Source organism: Oncorhynchus mykiss, chromosome 2 (genome assembly GCF_013265735.2).
Source record: "Oncorhynchus mykiss isolate Arlee chromosome 2, USDA_OmykA_1.1, whole genome shotgun sequence".
NCBI lineage: Eukaryota > Metazoa > Chordata > Actinopteri > Salmoniformes > Salmonidae > Oncorhynchus > Oncorhynchus mykiss.
In genome coordinates, this window is record NC_048566.1 from 17,515,079 (window position 1) to 17,532,263 (window position 17,185).

General features: G+C 45.6%; 2 protein-coding genes across 5 annotated transcripts; one reads left to right on the forward strand and one right to left on the reverse strand.

Moving 5' to 3' along the window:
* Positions 1-5: 5 nt before the first annotated feature.
* rnf115 (ring finger protein 115) lies at positions 6-8,004 on the reverse strand. Of its 2 annotated transcripts, none has more exons than XM_021598294.2 (9): positions 7,848-8,004; positions 5,898-5,956; positions 5,698-5,752; positions 5,180-5,493; positions 4,958-5,026; positions 4,592-4,664; positions 4,194-4,287; positions 1,128-1,243; positions 6-1,044 (listed from the first exon to the last, which is right to left on the reverse strand). In XM_021598294.2, exons 1-9 carry the CDS (start codon positions 7,923-7,925, stop codon positions 925-927), a joined length of 978 nt encoding a protein of 325 aa, XP_021453969.1. In that variant the 5' UTR covers positions 7,926-8,004; the 3' UTR covers positions 6-924. The 2 variants fall into 2 exon arrangements, with proteins under 2 accessions (XP_021453969.1, XP_021453970.1); XM_021598295.2 differs by having other exon boundaries at positions 5,180-5,490; positions 7,848-8,003.
* A 1-nt stretch (position 8,005) lies between these two features.
* Positions 8,006-17,159, forward strand: polr3c (polymerase (RNA) III (DNA directed) polypeptide C). Of its 3 annotated transcripts, none has more exons than XM_036939811.1 (14): positions 8,006-8,157; positions 8,330-8,479; positions 8,594-8,828; positions 8,910-9,128; positions 9,261-9,337; positions 9,485-9,589; positions 9,924-10,097; positions 10,226-10,277; positions 10,408-10,468; positions 10,586-10,736; positions 10,809-10,910; positions 12,646-12,695; positions 12,899-13,048; positions 16,869-17,159. In XM_036939811.1, the coding sequence occupies exons 2-14, from the start codon at positions 8,333-8,335 to the stop codon at positions 16,945-16,947; spliced, it is 1,602 nt and encodes a 533-aa protein (XP_036795706.1). In that variant the 5' UTR covers positions 8,006-8,157; positions 8,330-8,332; the 3' UTR covers positions 16,948-17,159. The 3 variants fall into 3 exon arrangements, with proteins under 3 accessions (XP_036795706.1, XP_036795692.1, XP_036795697.1); XM_036939797.1 differs by having other exon boundaries at positions 8,007-8,157; positions 8,564-8,828; XM_036939802.1 differs by having other exon boundaries at positions 8,007-8,157; positions 8,564-8,828; positions 9,261-9,331.
* Positions 17,160-17,185: the final 26 nt, after the last annotated feature.

Below are 17,185 nucleotides of genomic sequence, written 5' to 3' on the forward strand. Positions count from 1 at the left end.
AAAAATCAATGTTAATGGTTTTTAATATTTTTGTTGATTTATTAATACATCATACATGTTATCATATATATAATAATATACAGACTAATACCCAGGGATTCACATTTGTCTCCATTCTCAATATGCTTTGTTGTTCTCTTCTCAAACCAGAAGATGTTGGACTAAAAGTATTTACATTAAAAAAATAGAGTGATAGAAATGTGAAACAAAAGACAAGTCATCAACAGAGGAGTAAAATGACAGAGCGATGCAATCTGTTTAATATATATACACCAGAATGACAGCGAAAGATTGTTGTGGGGCCCGTCTCAATAGTCAAAATGATGTCTCCTTTCTGCACTGATGTGACAGAGCTAGAAAGGCAAAACCAAATTCCCGGTGAGCATCTGCCATGTTCAGTGCAGATGAAGAGGAGAGGAAGCCACTAGACTATTGAGATGCATCCCAGGAGTAGAGAGGTAGGGAGAGACAACATTGTTTTACAGCAGTGCTTTTCAGAAGGATGGAAAAAGAGAAATATGGAGAAAAGAGTAGAAAAAGCGAGATGTGGTTGATGTTTGAAGCGAGGTAAAGGCAAGTGCTTGGTCATGATGAGGCAGAGGACAGCTAATAGATCATGACGTGTGTGTGTACTCTGTGTGAACATGGTTCCAGGGGCATTGAGACAGGAACAGCCAAACTGAGATGACCATCGATGAAGAGATGATTCAGAGAGGAGGAGTGAGATGAAGGAATGACACGGAGGAATGAGGCAGAGATGGAGGAGGTCTATCCTTCAGAAAGTCCTTATCTCCCGTGTGCAGTAGTTTGTAGAGAAGGGGGGGATGAGGGTCAAAAAAGTAGAATGAAGGACAGATGAGAGATTAAAAGGAGGTCAGATGAGAGGTGCGATAAGGGGATGGAGGGATGAGGGGGAGGTGTATTTCAGAAGGACCATCTCTCCTGTGTGCGGGGGTCCGTATTTAGAGAGGGGGATTCTGGGGGGTTCTGGGTGTTGCTGTCTTCTCCATTCAACCCCTTCCTACACACAGGACACGTATCATGCTGCAGAAAGAGAGAGAGGAGAAAATCAGTAACAAACATCTTCAAAACATTCCTCCTACTAAATATTACCCCACCCTCCTCACCATTTCCAGCCAGGGTACTATACAGTCTGAGTGGAAGAAGTGGTTGCAGGGTAGCTGTCTGACGGGCTCTCCCACTGCAAAGTCCTCCTTGCACACCGGACACTCCATACTGCAGTCTGGAGACACACACACCCCTTTTTATTATCTAGTATTACATTCCTGTTAGAAATGATCATATTTACAATGACGGCCTATCAGACATTAAAATAACTGAAGCCTAGCATCTGATGCCAAATTCCTGAGTGGCTCGTTGAGATGATTTAAGAGTAATAAGTAGCACTCTTAATGACAAGAGATAGTGAGACAACAGCTATGTGGGCCCTGGGCCAGGGGGGACAGAGAGAGACAACAGCTATGTGGGCCCTGAGCCAGGGGGGACAGAGAGAGACAACAGCTATGTGGGCCCTGGGACAGAGAGACAGACAGAGGGAGAGAGTGAGACAACAGCTATGTGGGCCTTGGGGGACAGACAGAGAGGAAGAGAGAGAGTGAGACAGAGGACAGATGTGTGAGAAAGACAACGACAGGGAGGACTGGCGACAGCAGCTATGAGTCAGCAGCACAGCTATACTAGCTTATTTACAGTACCAGTCAAAAGTTGACACCTACTCATTCAAGAGTTTTTATTTTACCCCTTTTTCTCCCCAATTTCGTGGTATCCAATTGTTGTAGTAGCTACTATCTTGTCTTATTGCTGTCATTGCTTATCATGCGTCCTCCGATACACAACCCAACCAGCCGTACTGCTTCTTAACACAGCGTGCATCCAACCCGGAAGCCAGCCGCACCAATGTGTCGGACGCTACACCGTGCACCTGGCAACCTTGGCTAGCGCGCACTGCGCCCGGCCCGCCACAGGAGTCGCTGGTGCGCGATGAGACAAGGAGATCCCTACCGACCAATCCCTCCCTAACCCGGACGACGCTAGGCCAATTGTGCGTCGCCCCACGGACCTCCCGGTCGCGGCCGGTTACGACAGAGCCTGGGCGCGAACCCAGGGACTCTGATGGCACAGCTGGCGCTGCAGTACAGCGCCCTTAACCACTGTGCCACCCGGGAGGCCCATTCAAGAGTTTCTTTACAATTGTCTACATTGTAGAATACCAGTGAAGACATCAAAACTATGAAATAACACATATGGAATCATGTAGTAACCAAAAAAAGTGTTAAACAAATCAAAATATATTTTATATGAGATTCTTCAAAGTAGCTACCCTTTGTCTTGACAGCTTTGCACACTCTTGGCATTCTCTCAACCAGCTTCATGAGGTAGTCACCTGGAATGCATTTCAATTAACAGGTGTGCCTTGTTAAAAGTTAATTTGTGGAATTTATTTCCTTCTTAATGTGTTTGAGCCAATCAGTTGTGTTGTGACAAGGTAGGGGTGGTATTCAGAAGATTGCCCTATTTGGTAAAAGACCAAGTCCATATTATAGAAAAAACAGCTCAAATAAGCAACGAGAAACGACAGTCCATCATTACTTTAAGACATGAAGGTCAGTCAATGCGGAACATTTTAAGAACTTTGAAAGTTTCTTCAAGTGCAGTCACAAAAACCATCAAGCGCTGTGATGAAACTGGCTCTGATGAGGACTGCCATAATGCCACTTTAATAATGTTTACATATCTTGCCTCACTCATCTCATATGTATGTAGTATTTTATACCATCTATTGCATCTAGCCTATGACGCTCTGTCGTTGCTCATCCATATATTTATATGTATATATTCTTATTCCAATCCTTTACTTAGATTTGTGTGTATTAGGTAGTTGTTGTGGAATTGTTAGATTACATGTTAGATATTGCTGCACTGTCGGAACTAGAAGCACAAGCATTTCGCTACACTCACAATAACATCTGCTAACACCATGTGTATGTGACCAATAAAATGTAATTTGATGGGAAAGGAAGACCCAGAGTTACCTGCTGTAGAGGATACATTCATTACAGTTAACTGCACCTCAGATTGCAGCCCAAATAAATGCTTCAGAGAGTTCAACATCAACTGTTCAGAGGAGACTGCGTGAATCAGGCCTTCATGGTTGAATTGCTGCAAAAGAAACCACTCCTAAAGGACGCTAATAAGAAGATGAGACTTGCTTGGGCCAAGAAATATGAGCAATGGACAAATTAGATTTTTGGTTCCAACCCGTGTCTTTGTGAGACGCAGAGTAGGTGAACGGATGATCTCTGTGTGGTTCCCGCCGTGAAGCATGGAGGAGGAGGCTTTGCTGGTGACACCGTCTGTGATTTATTTAGAATTCAAAGCACACTTAACCAGCATGACTACCACAGCATTCTGCAGCGATACGCCATCCCATCTGGTTTGGGCTTAGTGGTACTATCATTTGTTTTTCAACAGGACAATGACCCAACACACCTCCAGGCTGTGTAAGGGCTATTTGACCAAGAAGGAGAGTGATGGAGTGCTGCATCAGATGACCTGGCCTCCACAATTATTTTTATTTTATTTATTTAACTAGGCAGTTACTAGGCAGTTAAGAACAAATTGTTATTTTACAATGATGGCCGATGCACCGCCCTATGGGAATCCCAATCACGGCCGGATGTGATTCAGCCTGGATTCGAACTCGGGACTGTAGTGACGCCTCTTGCACTGAGATGCAGTGCCTTAAACCGTTGCGCCACTCGGGAGCACAATCACCTGACCTCAACCCAATTGAGATGGTTTGGGATGAGTTGGACCGCAGAGTGAAGGAAAATCAGCCAACAAGTGTTCAGCATATATGGGAACTCCTCAAGATTGTTGGAAAAGCATTCCAGGTAAAGCTGGTTGAGAGAATGCCAAGAGTGTGCAAAGCTGTGAAGGCAAAGGGTGGCTACTTTGAAGAATCTAAGACTTAAAATATATTTTGATTTGTTTAACACTTTTTTGGTTACAACCAATAAAGTGTTATTTCATAGGTTTGATGTTGTCACTATTTTTCTACAATGTAGAAAATAGTAAAAATAAAGAAAAACCCTTGAATGAATAAGCGTGTCCAAACGTTTGACTGGTAGTGTATAGGCACTATGGAGAAACTGGAGAGGTAAAGGACTGACCTGCTTGATCCTGAGACACGTTGACTGTAGGTATGGAGGAGATCTTCTCTTTCTCTGCAGGAGGAGGGCCCGTGTTCTCAAACTGACCTAACAACTACACACAGGTAGACAGAGAAGATCCTGCAGCAACCATTGTGATTGTGATGCAACTATAAGAACAGCTTTGCAATTCACCTTTGTGCTGTAAACTGTGTGCTAACCTAGCATGATACAACAAAAGAGTAAAACCATCAGAAACATCCTGGAAAAGATAGAGAGAAATTACCAAGAGAACTGCTAAACCTTCATTAGCATTCTGGGTCTACCAACATCCATATAGCATACTACGTAGTATGAAGTAATAGTTGGTTAGTGGTCATCCATACCAAATCAAGTGAATGGGGTTTGTGCGTGCGTACCTGTGTGATGACTGCGTCCAGTCCCCCCTGTCCCCAAGCATAGTCCCCTGGGTTAGAGTGTAGCATCCCCGTCCTAACACACAGAGAGAGGAGGTCAATTACAGTTAAAGATGAAACATTCAGGAAATATCCTGTTTCACACATGATGAACAGCAACAATATGGGTTGTGATTTAGTTTGGGTTTAAATGACAGGGTCCCAGGGGTGCTGGCTGAGGCACACCCATAACAAGTCAGGGAACCTTCAAATATTCATGTTGATCCACCTCACTATTTGTACAGAATCCACAAGAGAAAGTGTGTAAGTCAAACTATGGACTTACATACTGTATAACCACTGCTTACATGGCAGTAAGAAGGTTCTTACCAAGAGAGGGGAGGTGAGCCAGGAACTCCAGAGTTGGCAAATAGACCAGCCAGAAACTGTTGTACTATCCTACAGAGAGAGAAGGCACACACATCAGTCAGGAATGAGATCAGCAGAACACTGAAAACTTTTAAAAAAGACTACATTTAGAACCTGCAAATCCTGACTGATCAAAACAGCCATATGAATATCAACATGGCATCGTAAGGAGAGGAGTCTCACCCCTCTACGGCAGGTGAGCGGTCAGGTCTGCTGCTCCCTCTGGAGCGGTACCTCCGCTGACTGTGCAGGCGAGGGGGGCGACCGGGCCCCCAGTGTTCCCCCCCTCCCAGAGGACCCCCCAGGGGTCCTCCTAGCCCAGCAGGGACTGACCCTCCGATAGGACCTCCTCCCAGGCCTCCTAGCCCTCCCAGCCCCCCCAGACCTAACCCCCCTGATCCTACCCCAACCCCTCCACCAGGGACCCGGGGCTCTGAGTCTGGACTGTCACCATCCACTGTGAAAGGCCTCTCTACAAACAACAGGTGCCACAGCTGCTGAGAGAGAAATGAGGGGTGAGGGTGAAAACAGAGAGGGTGGGAGAAGGGGGAATGGAGAGAGGGAGAGTGAAAGGGAGAGAGAGATAGAGAAAGCATGTGAAAGAAAGATGGGATAATACATTTAGTACAGATGAGATCACAGTAGACATTTGCATCCCTCCCCCCTGTACCATCCAGGCCACAGTGCACTGCATATCATACCTCTGCAAACTGTGTGGCTGTGTCATCTGTCCCGTTAGTGCCACCCTCTAGCAGACTGAGGGAAACAGTAGGCAGAACACAGCATTAGTAACATCCAACATCTATACACAGTCATTCTCCACCACCTTCCATTCACTCTGCCTAGCCTATTTCTGGTAGATTTAATAAAGCTACAGACATAAGAAACAAGATATTCTCACCTGGAATCTTCTGTTACCTCCTCTATAAAGCCAGACTCACATCTGGGACAGATGTACTCCTGCAAAAACACACACCACAAACTCAGAGAGTACATGAGTCACACTGTGTTCTATACAGGGCTGCTGAGGCAGCTATGCAGGGGTTTCTGTCTGTAGAATGGGGAATGGGGAAATGTCTAGTAGAGATCTGTGGCAGAGTCAGGATATAGCCTAGGCAGGAACATCAACATGTAAAGTGGAAGTTGACACTGTTGTCACCTGTGTCGAGTTCACTCACAATGGGATTAGGCCTATGACACAGACATGTTCTTTATTCCACAAAACAAAAGGACACTTGAACATGAAGTGAACCTCATTCCAAAATTGTTCAAAATTGTATGCAATATTGTCATCCGGTGATGCCTGAAAGAAGAATGCTTCAGCACAGGATTCTGCCATGTATGTTTGACCCTCTCTCAGATGAACTGCTTATATGCAGTCAGTGAGTGGGCATGGCTGAAACATGCCTCAGCAGCACAGAGTGTGAGACAGTGAGACCAGCAGGCAGGGTTTCCCAAATTCACCCCCAGCAGGCAGAGTTTCCCAAATTCATCCCCAACCCCAGTACAATAGTTTCTTGCCTGAGAGCTTCACAGCTGATTCAAATAATCAAAGCTTTTATTTAACAAGGCAAGTCCGTTAAGAAGTCAGTTATTTACAATGACGGCCTACCCTGGCCAAACCCTAACCCGTACTACACTGGCCCAATGGGACTCCCAATCATGGCCGGTTGTAATACAGCCGGGAATCGAACCAGGGTCTGTGGTGACGCTTCTAGCACTGAGATGCAGTGCCTTAGACCACTGCGCCACTCTGGAGCCCAATCTTGATGATGGGGGGGCAGGACCGAGTTTGGCGAAACCCTGGGCTAGATGGATCTGACCCATAGGCACAGATATATTTCCCAATAAGAGGGAAATCTCAAAACTGGCCTTATGTCCCTGTCTAGGCCTACTTCAGACTCCTCACAGATTTAGCTTCAATGGCAGGAAGGGAATAAACGGGATTACCAGCCTGCCTCTAACTGACCAGCCTAACATTCACAAATGTATCCTAGCTAACGTTGATTTAGACAAGCAGACTGAGTGAGTGAGACTGCGAGTCAATAACTAACAGATAGCTAGCTACACGACTGGCTAGCTAAATGCAAAACGGCGTCATAACGTCTCTTCTATAATGAACGCAGTCAATACAGATTAATGTAGTTAAATAATTTGGGTCAAGCAGTCAAAATATTGTGCAATGTCTTTCTACATTTTACTTTCAGTTTGATTATGAAACTGAACTGTGCCACATTCAGTTGCCAAACGTTCACGAACGTTGCAGATAGAATGCGTAAATAGAGCCTACATGATTTATTGTTCTACATAATATGTTCTATCTGAACGTGCCAAACCGTTGTGTCCTGCTGAACGCGCCCCAGGCCAAGGAAACCCCCGTATTCCCTCTGCTTTTGTAGGCCAAGGAGTAGCCAGACTGGCCGAGTTAGGTTGAAATATCCATCAGATTTCCATATAGCTACCTCCTCGAGGAATTCAGGAAAAGCACACAAAACCCACCTCGAATAAGGTTAACATCAAATCAAATAACACCAGCTACTCAGTAACTACAGGTACGGTTATTCAACCATGCCAGTATAATCTTTAACAATTACTGTACATCATGTCTTTGTTAAAGAAATGAGTTGACAAACCCTATTGTTAAAGCGAGCAACAACAAACATCAACATTGTATGCTAGCTAGTTAGAGCCAGTGCCGAGGGCCCTACTGGCTAGCCGTCTACAGTTAGCAGCTAGCTAGTTAAACAACTACTGCTATTTGCTGGACTCCGATTCGGTTGTCAACCGACGGAAAATAACAAGACCTGCATTGAACAGCCTTGATCGGGACACGGTGAAACGACTGACTTACCGGGAGCTTGGGGCTTACTTCTCCCTTACAACAATGACAGAAGAACCGATGCGGGGGAACCGCCGCAGCTTCCGCCATCTTCCCCAGAATAGCACAAACAGTGACGTCGGTCCTCCTGCATACCAAAGAGGGTGGTCCGCCAACATCCCTTCATGCAATGCGCAACTCTTTGGGAAAATAAGCTTACCTGTGAGGGCGGAAATTCGTTGTGTTGTGGCGCTGGCAATCACATGTGTTTGGGATTCTGAAGTTGTTTTGCGAGGATTCTCCCGAAACTCATTTCATGATCTGAAAAGGGTGTTTTGCAGAGGTTTGTGAGCATGGCAGTTCAGTTTTAAAATTAAAGTTGTTAGTAAACGTTGTTGAAAAGCCGTGATTTGGTTACCGGTTGTTAGTGTCATCATACTTCTCAGCATACGTATATTTCGATGAACAGTCCAAAAACGTGTTGTTGACCTGTTCTCCGGTTCCTCCTGTCTCAGCATATGACTGCCCAGGAGGTGCGGCTGTGTGGCCTGCTGCTACAGGAGCACTTTGGAGAGGTGGTGGAGAGGATAGGCACTCACCTGCTCAGAGGAGGGGCACAGAACCTCAGGACCATCGCCAATGAGACCAACACACCACTGGACCTGGTACTACACAAACAAACACATATACACACACACACACATAAAACATATTGTTCAACCTAGGTGGTGACCCTGTCTCTTCTGCAGGTGAAGAAGTCTCTGTGTGTGTTGGTACAGCACGGTGCTTGTGAGTTCGGGTCGGGCCGGCGAGGCCCCGGGAGCCCAGTGGAGTACCGGGCCAACTGTGAGCGGGTTCTAAGGGTTCTGCGGTACCCGCGGTACATCTACACAGCTAAGACCCTGTATGGAGACACAGGAGAACTCATCGTGGAGGAGGTCCTACAACGAGGCCATATGACCATGAGCAACACGGTCAAGACTGTAGCTGACCGACTCACTCATAACATGGAGGGTGTGTGAGAGAGCGATTACAAGATCTATGATTGTTCTATATTTTCTTCTCCTTCTGTCCTCATGATTTTTCTCTCTGTAGAGGGTCGTAGTATGGAGTACAGTGAGGTGGTCTCAGCCTTCTCTAAGCTGGTGGAGACTCACTTCCTGCAGCGCTGTCCTCCGGTGGCCGAGATGGGAACTGCAGCCTCCTCCACTACCCCGGCGACCCCCAGCACCCCTGCCGCCCCCGCCTCCACTGCCCCCCCAACAGCAGAGAGCAACCCCGACTGCTACAAGCTGCCCCATGTCACACTCATAGGTACCGCAAACACTTTGTCTCATATAACACATAGTACCTTTTCATCTGCGTGCATACCCACATGTAAACCTCCTGCTATATGTAATTCAGTAAATATTTGCTATACACTCGCTTGTTGTGTTTGTGGGGCAGGTCGTGGGAAGCGCAGACGCTCCAGTGACGATAGTGAGGAGCAGAGAGGAGGGAAGAAAGCCAAGATGGAGGTAGAGGTCAGACCCTCTACTCTTGACACTCAGAGATAATGGGCTGCTATAGAGAATCAGAGAACCTTGTTCTGTTTTTCTTTTACTCCTCTCAATGGAACCGTTTTGAACGACTTGTGCCTCTTTCTATCTCCTCCCTCCCTCTCTTTCCAGTCGTGTGGTGATGAGGGGATCTACTGGCAGGTGAACTTTGAGAGGTTCCATCAGCACTTCAGAGACCAGGCTGTCATTAGTGCTGTGGCCAGCAAACTGGACCAGGTCAGTGTCACAGACCCCTACAGACCACCTCCGTATGCTTGTAGACCAGGAGAGATTTAATGGGGGTGGTCTAAGTCAGTAATTCGAAAAACTGAGGGGTTAGCAGGGAGGGCGTGGCCTAGTTAAATCAAAAATAAATGGCAACATTTTCTCTGCACTTCGAATTGCAGGAAAGCTTTAAACCTACCAGATGTTTTCTCCACCAACAAGAAGGGTGTGAACAGTTTGTATCATGAACAGTGCTTGTGCCCATAGAAATAGATGTCATACGGGATATTCCCCAATGCTGGAAGGGGGGTCTGAGTGAAAAAGACCGCTCTCTTCCCCCCCACAGACCAGTAGTGAGATAGTGAGGACTATGTTGAGGATGAGTGAGGTTACCACCACACAGACTGCCGCCTACACTCAGCCCCTCTCAGCCAATGAGATCTTCCGCTCCCTCCCGCCCAACTACAGCATCAGCAGACCAATCCTGGACCAGTACCTCTCCCTTCTGGTGGATGACCCGGTAGGAGCAGATCTAGATTCCCCTCCCCATATCCCAACCTTAAGCATTGGGAGATCAATTGCATAACTGACCTTGGATCAGTGCCTAGGGGGCTGGTAAACTGATGTTTCTCCCTCCCTCTTCCTCAGATGGAGTTTGTGGGGAAATCAGGTGACAGTGGAGGAGGAATGTACGTGGTCAGTATCCTTTTTCAACCCTGATGAAACCTGTTTGAGTTTCTCATCCACACACCACACACTATTGTATAATGGGTCATTTCCAGTATTTCATGATACAGTTGTAAGTGGTCGTTTCTTGACTGACCACTCAGATCTCCAAAGAGCCCTGGCCAACCTGGCGAGAGCCACACTGGAGTCTGTGGTACAGGAGAGGTCGGTGTGTCTGTGTTTGTCAGAGTTGGTCTGTGTCCATTTACTGTGTTTATGTCTCTGCCCACGGTGACTACATAACTTGTAGGGTGTCACTCATTCAACCTTTCCCATTGTCAGGTTTGGCTCGCGGTCGGCTAGGATCTTCCGTCTGTTGCTAAGGAAACGTCACTTGGAGCAGAAGCAGGTGGAGGACTTTGCTATGATCCCTGCCAAGGAGGCCAAAGACATGCTGTACACACTGCTGTCAGAGAACCTGGTACAGCTACAGGTAACACACAAATACACACACACACTATACAAACCGTACATTATCATGCTCACCTGTGTTTTTCCACCCTAGGAAATCCCTAAGACTCCTGACCACGCCCCTTCACGTACCTTCTACCTGTACACTGTCAACCAGCTGCCTACTGCCCGCCTACTGCTACAACACTGCTACAAGGTACACATTCAAACTAAGCTATACTATGAGCAGCAGGATGAAACGCTGATATTGCAGATGAGCGTGATGCAAGATGTTGCACTCGGGGCAAAATATTTGCAAACCTGCGGCGCAGCGATAGTGCTGCAGTTTACTGAACACATATTGTCCACATTGACACATTAAATCCCCAGCCTCTTTCTGACTTTCTCTCTTCTACAACTGTACCTTTACATCTACATTTTAAACAGTCTAAATAAAGAGGAAATACGGAAGGAGAATGAGTCAAAAATCTACTTTCAGTTTATTAGGTACACCTATCTAGTACCAGGTCGGACCCCCCCTTTGCCTCCAGAACAGCCTGAATTCTTCGCGGCATGGACTCTAAAAGTCAGAAACGTTCCACAGGGATGCTAGTCCATGCTGATGCGATGGCATCACACGGTTGCTGCAGATTGGACAGTGGTACACCATCGCCACCAGCCTGTACCGTTGACACCAGGCAGGATGGGTCCACGGACACATGCTGCTTACGGCAAATCCTGACTCTTCCATCAGCATGACGCAACAGGAACCGGGATTCGTGGATGTTTTTACACTCATCAATTGTTCACTGTTGGTGATCTTGAGCCTACTGGAGCCACTTCTTCTTGTTTTTAGCTGATAGGAGTGGAACCCTGTGTGGTCGTCTGCTGCAATAGCCCATCTGTGACAAGGACCAACGAGTTGTGCATTCCGAGATGCCGTTCTGCACACCATTGTTGTACTGTGCCGTTATTTGCCTGTTTGTGGCCCATCTGTTAGTTTGCATGATTCTTGCTAATCTCCTCCGACCTCTCATCAACAAGCTGTTTTCGCCCACAGGACTGCCGCTGACTGGATGATTTTTGTATGTCCATTCCTGGGAAACCGTAGACACTGCTGTGCGTGAAAAGCCCAGGACAGCGGCCTTTCTGAGATCTGGCATGCCTGACACTGACGATCATATCACTCTCAAAATCACTTAGGTCACTGGCTTTGCCCATTCTAACATTCAATCAAACAGTAGTAACTGAATGCCTCAATGCCTGTCTGCCTGCTTTATATAGCAAGCCACGGTGACGTGACTCAGTCTGTAGGAGCGCTATATTTTGGTGAATGTGTTGGTGTACCTAATAACCTGGCCGGTGAGTGTATATGTCTGCATGTGTACTTTACGGTGCTGCAACTTGAGCTTCAGGACCACATTTAGTGTCGCAATTCACACTCCATTGTTGCGGAAGCCCGCCTGATATGGCTTCTACATCTGCATTGCTTGCTGTTTGGGGTTTCAGGCTGCGTTTCTGTACAAGCCCTCTGTGACATCATTACTTCGTGCATCGCTGACTTGACAATTAATGGTGGACGTCTGACTTAAAGATAGGGCTGGATAGGGTTAGATAGGGCTGGATAGGGCTAGATAGGGCTGGATAGGGCTAGATAGGGCTGGATAGGGCTGGGAATTGCCGAGGACCTCATGATGCTGATACAATATGTATTGCGATTCTCACATTTCTATATGCAATGCGATATTGTGATTTGATGTTCCAAACATATTGCTCGCTATATGTCTGCTGCAGAGAGACGAGAGAGCATGAGAACGTTTGTTTTGATCAGTCATGGAAATAAAAGTGCAGAAAATCTGTTGGCTTACTATTATAAAAAGAAGATGGAGAACAAGTCCAAAACAATATTGTGATATGTAACTGTATACATTTTCCCCCATCACTACATGCAGACAGTGGCTAATCTGATTGAGAGGCGCCTCTTCGAGACCAAGGAGAACAAGTGAGTTTATTGATTGATTCCTGAGTGGATGAATGGATAGATTTGGTTTTATTCTCTAAGTCTCCTGCTAAGGTCTCTTTAGGTCTGCATGTTGACTTTTAGAGGACAATAGAGGACCACAATGGAAACAAGTCTGACTTTTTGTGTATGTAATCCTCAGCAATTTTGGTACATGTACACGACTTCCTGTGTTTGATTGACAGGCGTCTGCTGGAGAAGTCCCAGCGAATCGAGGCGATCCTGGCATCGCTGCAGGCCAGTGGGGCGGAGCCTGAACAGCTGACAGAGGTGGAAGAGATGATCACTGCCCCCGAGAGACAGCAGCTAGAAGCCCTGCGACATCACATCAACAAGTACTGCATTACCACTGCGCCTTAATTACCACTGCACCTTAATTACCTCTGCACCTTAATTACCACTGCACCTTAATTACCACTGCGCCTTAATTACCACTGCGCCTTAATTACCACTGCACCTTAATTACCACGGCACCTTAATTACCACTGCGCCTTAATTACCACGGCACCTTAATTACCACTGCGCCTTAATTACCACTGCACCTTAATTACCACGGCACCTTAATTACCACGGCACCTTAATTACCACTGCACCTTAATTACCACTGCGCCTTAATTACCACTGCGCCTTAATTACCACTGCACCTTAATTACCACGGCACCTTAATTACCACGGCACCTTAATTACCACTGCGCCTTAATTACCACGGCACCTTAATTACCACGGCACCTTAATTACCACGCCACCTTAATTACCACTACATCCATACTATAGATCTATAGAGACAGCAGCTAGAAGCCCTGCGACATCACATCAACAAGTACTGCATTACCACTGCGCCTTAATTACCACGGCACCTTAATTACCACGGCACCTTAATTACCACGGCACCTTAATTACCACGGCACCTTAATTACCACGGCACCTTAATTACCACGGCACCTTAATTACCACGGCGCCTTAATTACCACTGCGCCTTAATTACCACGGCACCTTAATTACCACTGCGCCTTAATTACCACTGTGCCTTAATTACCACTACATCCATACTATAGATCTATAGAGACAGCAGCTAGAAGCCCTGTGACATCACATCAACAAATACTGCATTACTACTAATACACACGTACTATAGATCAGGGATGGGCAACTTTGATGGGGATGGGGGTCTGCGCACCACATCCATACCCACTCATGCAGTCGGAGCCGACCCTTTTAGGGGCCCTAAGCTAGGAGACAATACATTTACTTTTTAGAGTACATTTCCTGCAATTCTACACATTTTGCCATAAGGTGGAGAGAAATGTTTTCTGTTTTTAATATGCTATCTGAGTGAGAGGGAATAATTTGACCATGATTACTGCTAGTTTAGATAAGACTAACAATCTAGAACATGTTAGCTGACATGGCTGAGTGACTGTCAGTGACTGACATAACAAGAGAAACTGCTGATGCACAACATGTCCAAATTGCAACTTGTGTATTCTACTATTCTAACTCTCAACAGTAAGTTGAGACCTCCAACTGGAAGACCTACGACGTCACATCAACAAGTACTACTACTAAATCAAATCAAAGTTTATTTGTCACGTGCGCCGAATACAACAGCTTACAGTGAAATGCTTACTTACCAACGGTGCGATTTTTAGGTAAACAATAGATAAGTAAAGAAATACAGTGGGGGAAAAAAGTATTTAGTCAGCCACCAATTGTGCAAGTTCTCCCACTTAAAAAGATGAGAGGCCTGTAATTTTCATCATAGGTACACTTCAACTATGACAGACAAAATGAGAGAAAAAAAATCCGGAAAATCACATTGTAGGGTTTTTTAATGAATGTATTTGCAAATTATGGTGGAAAATAAGTATTTGGTCACCTACAAACAAGCAAGATTTCTGGCTCTCACAGACCTGTAACTTCTTCTTTAAGAGGCCCCTCTGTCTTCCACTCGTTACCTGTATCAATGGCACCTGTTTGAACTTGTTATCAGTATAAAAGACACCTGTCCACAACCTCAAATAGTCACAATCCAAACTCCACTATGGCCAAGACCAAAGAGCTGTCAAAGGACACCAGAAACAAAATTGTAGACCTGCACCATGCTGGGAAGACTGAATCTGCAATAGGTAAGCAGCTTGGTTTGAAGAAATCAACTGTGGGAGCAATTATTAGGAAATGGAAGACATACAAGACCACTGATAATCTCCCTCGATCTGGGGCTCCATGCAAGATCTCACCCCGTGGGGTCAAAATGATCACAAGAACGGTGAGCAAAAATCCCAGAACCACACGGTGGGACCTAGTGAATGACCTGCAGAGAGCTGGGACCAAAGTAACAAAGCCTACCATCAGTAACACACTACGCCGCCAGGGACTCAAATCCTAATTACCACTACATCCATACTATAGATCTATAGAGACAGCGGCTAGAAGCCCTGTGACATCACATCAACAAATACTACATTACCACTGCATCTTAATTACCACTGCATCTTAATTACCACTGCACCTTAATTACCACTGCACCTTAATTACCACTGCACCTTAATTACCACTGCACCTTAATTACCACTGTGCCTTAATTACCACTGTGCCTTAATTACCACTGCACCAGACATGTCCCCCTGCTTAAGCCAGTACATGTCCAGGCCCGTCTGAAGTTTGCTAGAGAGCATTTGGATGATCCAGAAGAAGATTGGGAGAATGTCATATGGTCAGATGAAACCAAAATAGACCATTTTGGTAAAAACTCAACTCGTCGTGTTTGGAGGACAAAGAATGCTGAATTGCATCCAAAGAACACCATACCTACTGTGAAGCATGGGGGTAGAAACATCATGCTTTGGGGCTGTTTTTCTGCAAAGGGACCAGGACGACTGATCCGTGTAAAGGAAAGAATGAATGGGGCCATGTATCGTGAGATTTTGAGTGAAAAACCTCCTTCCATCAGCAAGTGCATTGAAGATGAAATGTGGCTGGGTCTTTCAGCATGACAATGATCCCAAACACACCGCCCGGGCAATGAAGGAGTGGCTTCGTAAGAAGCATTTCAAGGTCCTGGAGTGGCCTAGCCAGTCTCCAGATCTCAACCCCATAGAAAATCTTTGGAGGGAGTTGAAAGTCCGTGTTGCCCAGCAACAGCCCCAAAACATCACTGCTCTAGAGGAGATCTGCATGGGGGAATGGGCCAAAATAGCAGCAACAGTGTGTGAAAACCTTGTGAAGACTTACAGAAAACGTTTGACCTCTGTCATTGCCAACAAAGGGTATACAACAAAGTATTGAGATAAATAAGTATTTGGTCAATAACAAAAGTTTTCCACCATAATTTGCAAATAAATTCATTAAAAATCCTACAATGTGATTTTCAGGATTTTTTTTCTTCTCATTTTGTCTGTCATAGTTGAAGTGTACCTATGATGAAAATTACAGGCCTCTCATCTTTTTAAGTGGGAGAACTTGCACAATTGGTGGCTGACTAAATACTTTTTTGTCCCACTGTATAAACAACAGTAAAAAGAGTAACAAATAACAGTAGCGAGGCTATATACAGGCACTGGTTAGTCGGGCTAATTGAGGTAGTATGTACATGAATGTATAGTTAAAGTGACTATGCATTATTGATAAACAGAGTAGCAGCAGCATAAAAGAGGGGTTGGGGGGGGTGGAACAATAGTGCAAATAGTCCGGGTAGCCATTTGATTACCTGTTCAGGACTCTTATGGCTTGGGGTAAAAACTGAAGCCTTTTTGTCCTAGACTTGGCGCTCTGGTACCGCTTGCCATGCGGTAGTAGAGAGAACAGTATATGACTGGGGTGGCTGGGGTCTTTCACAATTTTTAGGGCCTTCCTCTGACACTGCCTGGTGTAGAGGTCCTGGATGGCAGGAAGCTTGGCCCCAGTGATGTACTGGGCCGTACGCACTACCCTCTGTAGTGCCTGACGGTCGGAGGCCGAGCAGTTGCCATACCAGGCGGTGATGCAACCAGTCAGGATGCTACTGCTATGACACCCATACTATATATCTATAGACAACAGCTAGAGGCCTACGACATCACATCAACAAGTACTACTACATACTTGTTATTACTAATACTGCTACATTACTGTAGCTTTATTACCTCTTTCTTTTACTTGTTTCCTTTCTCCCTGAAGGTTGGACTCTACAGAGAACCAGGTGGATGAGACTGTCTTTCTTCTGGAGTCCTACATCTTCTCTACCAAGACCAAGTGAGAGGGAGGGAGGGGAGAAACTCAATGGACATAAAGCTGCATCAATAAAATCTGTTTGGGTTTTCATATACCTGTGCTTTTTCTGCCTGACATACAGGCGTCGTTATTTCAGTTATGTGTTCAACAATGTCTGCTAGTGTGAAAGTGTTTATTCTTTTATAGAATGAAGTAGTCTGAAATGCCAGATTAAAAATAAAAAGTTATGTAATAAAATATTTGGTTCATGTGAATGAATGATC